Below are 7,499 nucleotides of genomic sequence, written 5' to 3'. Positions count from 1 at the left end.
TGACGCTCGAAATTCAAGCTTCGACACATAAATTGGTACAGAGGGAGTACTAATCATGGGAAAGTAATATATATGGTGCAAATAGTGAATATCATGAGTATTTTTGTCAAAATATATGGGGAGTGATCCCAAATATTTATATATTTCTTTAAGAACGTCATAAAAATTACCAGGGTAAAAGAGCACTTCCTAGAAACTAGTTACAAAAAGAGAGGGAAAAAAGCCTCTTCTATCATTGATCTCCCTCTAATGACTAGTCTAATAATACACAAAATCAATGAGATTTCATATTCTTCTCTATCTCTAGAAAGGGAATAAAATAACATATTGTTTGATTCAGAGGTCACACCCTTCTCCTTTTCCTTCTTCCTGTCTTTCTTGTCTCCTTGTCTTTCTTTAGCTCTCTTTTCCTTTGCTTTTCTCTGGTTTTTGTGGATACCTGATTCTCTTTACTTTTTCTTTAAACCAGCTAGCTAGCTAGCTAGTAGCTAAGCTCCCTTGTCAGAGATTATAATGATTTCAAAATGAGTAGTACATACTAACTTATGAGCAGAGAAGATTTCTTTTTACTGTGAAGGTCTTCCCAAAGTAAACTCCAGATTAGGCTTCTTTTTTGGACTTGTCTCTGTTATGCTTGATGAGCTCACCTCTCCTGATATTCTATCATAGCTTAAGCATTTTCCTTCCATCTCTTTATGCTGTAATTTCTTTTTTTTGGTCAAAAGAATGAATTAATTAGTAAGGAAGAACAACAAGTATACACACCATATTGTAAATCTATCTGAATAAAGGATGAACAAATTAAATTGACTAGGGGGATTATAAGAACTAATATAATTATAGCACTGCATTCTTGATTATAGCCATTCTTACTTAAGTCATTATAGGGAAATTAATAAAAATACAACTTTTTAGGAAGGATTTCTTGACTTTAGTTTCCTATGTCTTTTGAATATGAGCTGCCTTATCTTTTGTAAAAAGCTTGAAATCATTTCTATCTCATTCAACTTTGACTACTTAATGTTATAATCCATGATGAAAACATAAGTCTATCCGCATTGCTATACGGATTTAACTTATATACATTCACTATCATTATAATTTAACATTTCTAAATAAATAGTTCCACTTATTATGGACAGTTATATGATAGCTTAAAAATTCCTTTATAAGCAACTAAATTTTCAGAGATATTGCATATAGTACCTCAAGAGATGGAATGTTGCCCGGATAGTCTCCAAGTTTTCCATGCAACTGCCAACTTTCTCTGCTACAAAAAAACATAGCAATTGAAAAGAATATTTTCCATCAGTGGAAGCCATGCATGCAGAAGAAGAAAAAGCAAACTGAGGAATATGAAATTAAAGCCATCTTTTTACAGACTTATTTAAAGCTTCTTATCTTTTTCTTTTTTCTTGCTTTCTTCACTTACGATATTCCCTTTTTGCGTATAGTTCATAAAAGTTTGCCACCACACTCTACACATGTGAAAGTCACATTAACTACTAGAATCAAAACCAACCTTCAAAGAAATTTCAAAAATAGCCTTAGACCTTTAATTTGCCTTTAAATTGGCACCAAAGCTTTCAACATATGGGGCCATTTTCTTACTACTAGCTAGCTATAGAATTTAACTTTGACACTAAGTTTAGAGGTAGGTCCTTTTTCAAACAGCCTTAGTTATCTGAGCCCACGAAATCCAAAAGAAAAAGATATGCTCATTCCTAGAATGATTTGCCATTTGGTATATAATCCTATTCTAAAATTTTCAAAAATCTTTGAAATTTTTCCCATTTTCTTCGTCTTTACCGCACGTAGTTTCATCCAAAAGAGGTTCTCGACATATGGATCATAGCTATATTATTATTCCTTACTCTTCTCTTTTTTTGATCTTTTATACATATGCAACTTTTTGAGATGCTCTGGCTTAGGCTTAGAATGAGAATCTCATCTCTAAGTCCTGGCTATGATATTAATTCTACTAAAGATTTAAACCTTTTTTATGAATTCAACACAAAAGTTTTCAATTGCGTGGTATAATTTTTATCTTGTTTCAGACCTCACATTTTGACTGTTTCTTCCTCTTAATATGGTTCCCCAGCCTAGTAGTAATTAATAAACAAGTTTTATGGCCTAGTGGACACTACTTTTGTCTGATTTGTTACCTTTAGGAGGAGTACAAAGAGTTTTCACGTGATACGTGGGGTTCTAAATTTTCTCTTCATTCTTTTCCTTTTAAAGTTCAAGAATTTTCTATAACATGTTAAGTTACACCGATAATATAAAAGATTATTTACACCGTCAATCATTTTATCATAAATGAAAAAAGAGCATAAAATCTTTATGAGTAGGATATAAAATGTGCACCTTGAAGAGTTGCTCCAAAGACCATGGTAATCTTTATCTTGGAGATGCATATTGTTATTTTTGGCTTGTTGGTCAGATAAATCAGACTTCCTTGAATTTTCAATGTCAGGGATTAAATCCTCTGAAGTATCCCCAGAAGACCCATTATCGAATACCTCCGATTGGCCTAACACATTCCGAGAACAAAATGTGACAACAATTTCAATATGCTTTAAAACAAACAAAAAAAAAGAATTGGTATTACACTACTTAGGTTATTTTCTATAAAAGACCTCGGAATAACAAATTAATCATATTATGATGGATATATAAACCTGAAGAAGCTGGAACTGCTACTCTATCGGTAGTTTTAACCGTCCGATACATCTGCAAGATAGACAAATGATGCAATGTAGCATTAAAATGTAAACCATGACCATTATACAACAGTAGTTGGCATACAGTAGATTTTTTATTGAAAAAACAATTTATTCTTTTTTGCAACTCAAAATAGAACGATATGGTCATATTAACGATACTGTGATACGACCAGTAAGTATAACGTATGTATAGACTCAAGTTCTGTTGCACAAAAATACATACTCCCTCTGTTTCAGTGAACCTATTTCCTTTTTGGTATGTTCCAAAAAGAATGACCCCTTTCTAAATTTGGAAACAATTTAGCTTAAACTTACGATTCTACCCTTAATGAGAAGCTTTTATAACCACACAAATACTCTGGCCCCTCTTTAACTTGTTTAGGACTACAAATTTCAAAAGTTTTCATTTTTTCTTAAACTACGTGCCTAGTCAAACAGGTTTACATAAATTAGAACGGAGGGAGTAATAGAGTACACTATACTATTGTGTACATAGAAAATTAAGCAAAGTGCAAAGAGTGAGATAATGGAATAGACCTTTCCTAGTACTGTATACACGGTAGCTCGATAGATACAATTCTTAGAGAAAAGTTGTACCTACAGCTAAATGATGACAACCTTTTTGCTTGTGCCCCATGTAGTGAGCATACATGTATGTAAATATGCATGTCCATGCACCACATTTTGATACATAAACACTTGCATGTACAACCATTAATTTGTACACACTTTATATTTCTTGCAGTCTGAAATTCACTGGACCGACTAATTTAGATTCACGCCAGATGAAGTCACTAAATTGGATAAAATGCTCACTATTGAATAAAATATATTTTCAAGGCTAACAAAAGATACTCTAATTAAAGATAAAAGAGATTTTAACTATTCCGCCACAATACTTCATGGTTATACATACTTCAAGCATATGCATAAACTGCAAACAAAAAGTGAAATTAACTACGAACTTTGTCGCTGAAGGATCACGCCTCCGCAAGGCATAAATTATATATATAAAAAAAGATTTATTGCAAAATCGCTCGTGGCTAATAGGATTTCTTGATAATTTGTTGTTAATATGTCGCTAAATAGGATTAGGGGCCGATTTTTTTATTGAGCTATAAAATTTATCCGTCGCTAATTTTTGTTGTGATAATAGAAAAATATATTTACACACCCCATATATAAACATGGTTATTGAAGAGTGCAATGTGTAAATTCCCTAAAGATGGGATATCATTGAGACATGATAGCGTTTGTACTTCCTTATTAGAGATAGAAAAATAACAGTAATTTATTGGTGGTTCAAAATACTAGTAGCAGGATTAGCAATGAGAGTGTCTAAACTTGTCTGCTCAAAGCTGCAAACCCCTCCCGCCACCCCCACCAACCCCCATCCCCACGTCATATCTATGGGGTTTTAATTTGTCTGGTTTTCCCTTAGCTCGTGATATTATTATTGATGAATCATTATGAATAAGACTTTCTCTTTCTCTCCCCTCTGTTATTGAACCCTGACGCTTTTGCTTTGTTTCTTTACTGTTCTTCTACTACAACTCGTACTGCTACAACCTAAATGGATTAGTGTTTCATTCCCCAACGCAAAAAAGCTGCATTATAGCCTTGCAGGACCATCAGATCTACTAGTTTGAAAAAAGAAGTTCTAAGGACTTAGTGAAATACTAGAAATTTGTAGTTTTAGTAAAAGAAGGCATTGGAATTTGAAATGTCTGTAGGTGTTAATATAGACTTCTTTCTACGAAGTCTAATGAAAGTATAGCCTTTTGCGAATACTCCAAAAGATTTTCACCCCACAGCTTCTTAACGCACATTGAAATTTTAAAACCAAACAACCTTAGAGATATATGCTAAAATTAAGTGGTCTACGAAATTTACCTGTAAATGAGATTTAACATGTGCCAAAGTGAGATCTTTCACATCCATAAGCTCCAGAACCGACTTGGGTGTTGCTCCTAAATTTCAAAACATTAATTAAGTTCATGTTATCACTAATCTTATATATAAAGGCAATACGTTCCGTTGAACCCATTAAATTAAACCAACACCAAATCTGACTGCAATCAATTAATACAATAACAACAGCAATCTCTGTGTAATCCCACAGGGGGTCTGAAAAAGGGTAGAAAGGTTGTTTCCGATACACTCTCAGCTCATGAGAGACGAAAAGGAAAGCAGCAGCACCAAGCACTGCAATCAATTAATGAATGTATAAGAGAAGAAGAGAAGTCTTACTTTCGTGGCCACCCAAGAGCTCAACAGCATGAACAAATCTGGCATGAAGACTGCTAGTCCACCGCATTCGCGGAGCTCTCATAGTACGTTTAGCTGGAAATCTTGACAAAAATCTTGATCGCATTACCCCAGCTTGATGATGATATTGCTGGGACGTGTGAAAAGGGATTCTTGACGATGAGGAATTAGACATTGTTTTGTTATTGTTATTATTAATACAACAACCAGAAGAACGTATAGGTAATGTAGCTGCAGTACTAGTATTGTCAAAAGTTTGCTGACCAAATATTGGGTAGTGTGAAGTAGGAGGAGGAGGAGGAGGGTTTTGATGGTATACAGGAATTCCTCTTATAGGTCTCAAAAAACAAAGTTCTGAGTTAAGCCCTTGGTTTTGCTGTAAAGAGTGGATGAAATTGTTGTGAGTGTTTTGGATGTGATGAAAAGGGCCAGATTTAAATTCAGGAGTAGGTTTAGGATTGGATAAAGAAAGCTCAAATAGAGAAGTATTATTATTATTATTATTATTATTATTATTATTATTATTATTATTATTATTATTATGAGGTTTTGAGAGTGAAGAGGTATTGGAGTTTCTTGATTCCAAAGCTCTTCTCCAGAACATTAAATCCTTTTCATCTTCAGTAGTACTTTTATTACTACTCCTCTTCCAATTAGTTGATGATGGTTTGCTGTTTGGAGGGCTGATTTGTAAAGATAAGTCTGGTTGTGCTGGGAATAGCTCCATATATCCTTGATCAAAAGAAAACTACAAGAACAGCTAGCCACAATTAGTTTGTCTCCCTTTCTCACTTCTTCTATTTGTTGGCCCTAGGTCTTTTAGTTTGTTCTTGTGTTTGTAAGTAGGTTAAAGAAAAGGACTATATCTAGAAGGTCCTTGTTTGAGAAAGATTGATGATAATATATGGGAGAAGCTAAATTTTCAGGTTAAAAAAGGAGATGGAGAGAGAAGAGAAAGAGAAAATTTGAGGTTTTCTTAAGATGGGGTTTGATGATCAAAATAAGAAGGTAAGAGTTGTAAGGAGGATTTGAGATTGAGTGAGAGAGAGAGAGAGAGAGTGGAGGAGAAATGACAAGGTATATGAAGTGAATGGTTGTTTCTTTTGTGTGAAGTATATGTGAGAAAATGACACTTTGAGAGGCTAAAGTTGGGGGTTTGTGGGGGGGGGGGGGGGGGGGTCTAGGTAGGGGGTAGCCAGAGGGGGGAGGTGAGGAGATTGTTCCTTTTGTGGACGTGGGGGTAAGATGAGAAAAGAGAGGAAAAGATGAGGAAAAAAGGGAAGTAAATGAAGTTTTGGGGCTTTGCTACCTTTTTACTCCTTTCTTTTTTGTCTTTAGCCCTAGCTTTCTTTTGGGAAAGAAAAGGAAATTTTAGTGTAAGCTTTTAACGTGTATTTGTCCCTTAACAACTACCTTTCTAACCAAACCTATTCACCTTGAATTAAATGTTACGGATTTAAGTTGTATGTACTAATAGTAAAAGAATTATTTTATGATCAATATAGTTAAGAAATCATACAATATTAATTATTCTTCTTATAATGCTTATCATAAAGATATTCTAATAAATATCCTATACGTGATTTAATTTTTTTCTTATCAGTAGTACATAAAATTTAAACTCATTAATCAATGTTGTTGATAGTACAAAACTCTTACGCCGTCCCCCACAAAGCCTAAATTTTTAGATTTTACATTTACATGAAATGATTAGACTTAAATTCCGGCGTACTAATGGCTGTAACTGACCTAATTATGATAACTCACTCAGTCACTCTCATTGGGATAAAACACAACTCAGAAATTATTTTGCACTTCCTTTTACACTAAAATCTCTTTCCTAGAAGTTCATAGTACTTTAAGACCTCGGCCAAATGGTCCTTCAAAAGTCTATGTAAAAGTTAAACTTACAATTTAACTTTTTTTGGCCCTTCTATTCTATGAGTCATTTTACTTTGCTCCCTCTCATTTGGAACTGGACACCAGAGATTATTACCTTTGATATGTTACTTCTACTCCATTTTAATTTATTTATTTATCATTCTTATGTGCACGTATGCACTCTTTGTCTATTTCCCGAAGAAGTCCACTAATCAGTATATCGGATCAACGTTATATTAACTTAAATAGCAGCTCACTCAATTACTTAAACTAAAAATAAACAAAAAATAAATAATGTATGTATAATCTATATATAACATGCGTATAACCATGTATAACTAGTGTATAATCTATATATATCGACTCAAAAAAGTACAAAATAAAACTAGCCGGCTATTTGTATAAAAAATTAGTCATTATAAATGTGATGACCCAAATGGTCATCCTATGTTTTAGAACACGATTCTGCGTTCTTAAGCCTTAAAAATCTCATTTTACCCTCCTCGATTTGCATGCGCAGTCCAGGCATGTTTCCGAAAAGCTTTTATGTTGAAAGTTGAAGAAAATAATAATTTTTGCCTTAAAAGTTGATTTTAGTTGACTTCGGTCAACTTTTCGAGTGAA

General features: G+C 33.6%; 1 protein-coding gene across 2 annotated transcripts; it reads right to left on the bottom strand.

Annotated features, from left to right (window-relative positions):
* LOC109227236 (probable transcription factor KAN2) lies at nt 216-6,083 on the bottom strand. Of its 2 annotated transcripts, none has more exons than XM_019392313.1 (6): nt 4,977-6,083; nt 4,620-4,696; nt 2,682-2,733; nt 2,368-2,533; nt 1,207-1,270; nt 216-707 (listed from the first exon to the last, which is right to left on the bottom strand). In XM_019392313.1, the coding sequence occupies exons 1-6, from the start codon at nt 5,719-5,721 to the stop codon at nt 567-569; spliced, it is 1,245 nt and encodes a 414-aa protein (XP_019247858.1). In that variant the 5' UTR covers nt 5,722-6,083; the 3' UTR covers nt 216-566. The 2 variants fall into 2 exon arrangements, with proteins under 2 accessions (XP_019247858.1, XP_019247859.1); XM_019392314.1 differs by having other exon boundaries at nt 1,207-1,267.

Source organism: Nicotiana attenuata, chromosome 6 (assembly GCF_001879085.1).
Source record: "Nicotiana attenuata strain UT chromosome 6, NIATTr2, whole genome shotgun sequence".
Taxonomy (NCBI): domain Eukaryota; kingdom Viridiplantae; phylum Streptophyta; class Magnoliopsida; order Solanales; family Solanaceae; genus Nicotiana; species Nicotiana attenuata.
The sequence above is the reverse complement of the archived record's forward strand: the minus strand, read 5'-3'. Positions and strand labels throughout refer to the sequence as shown.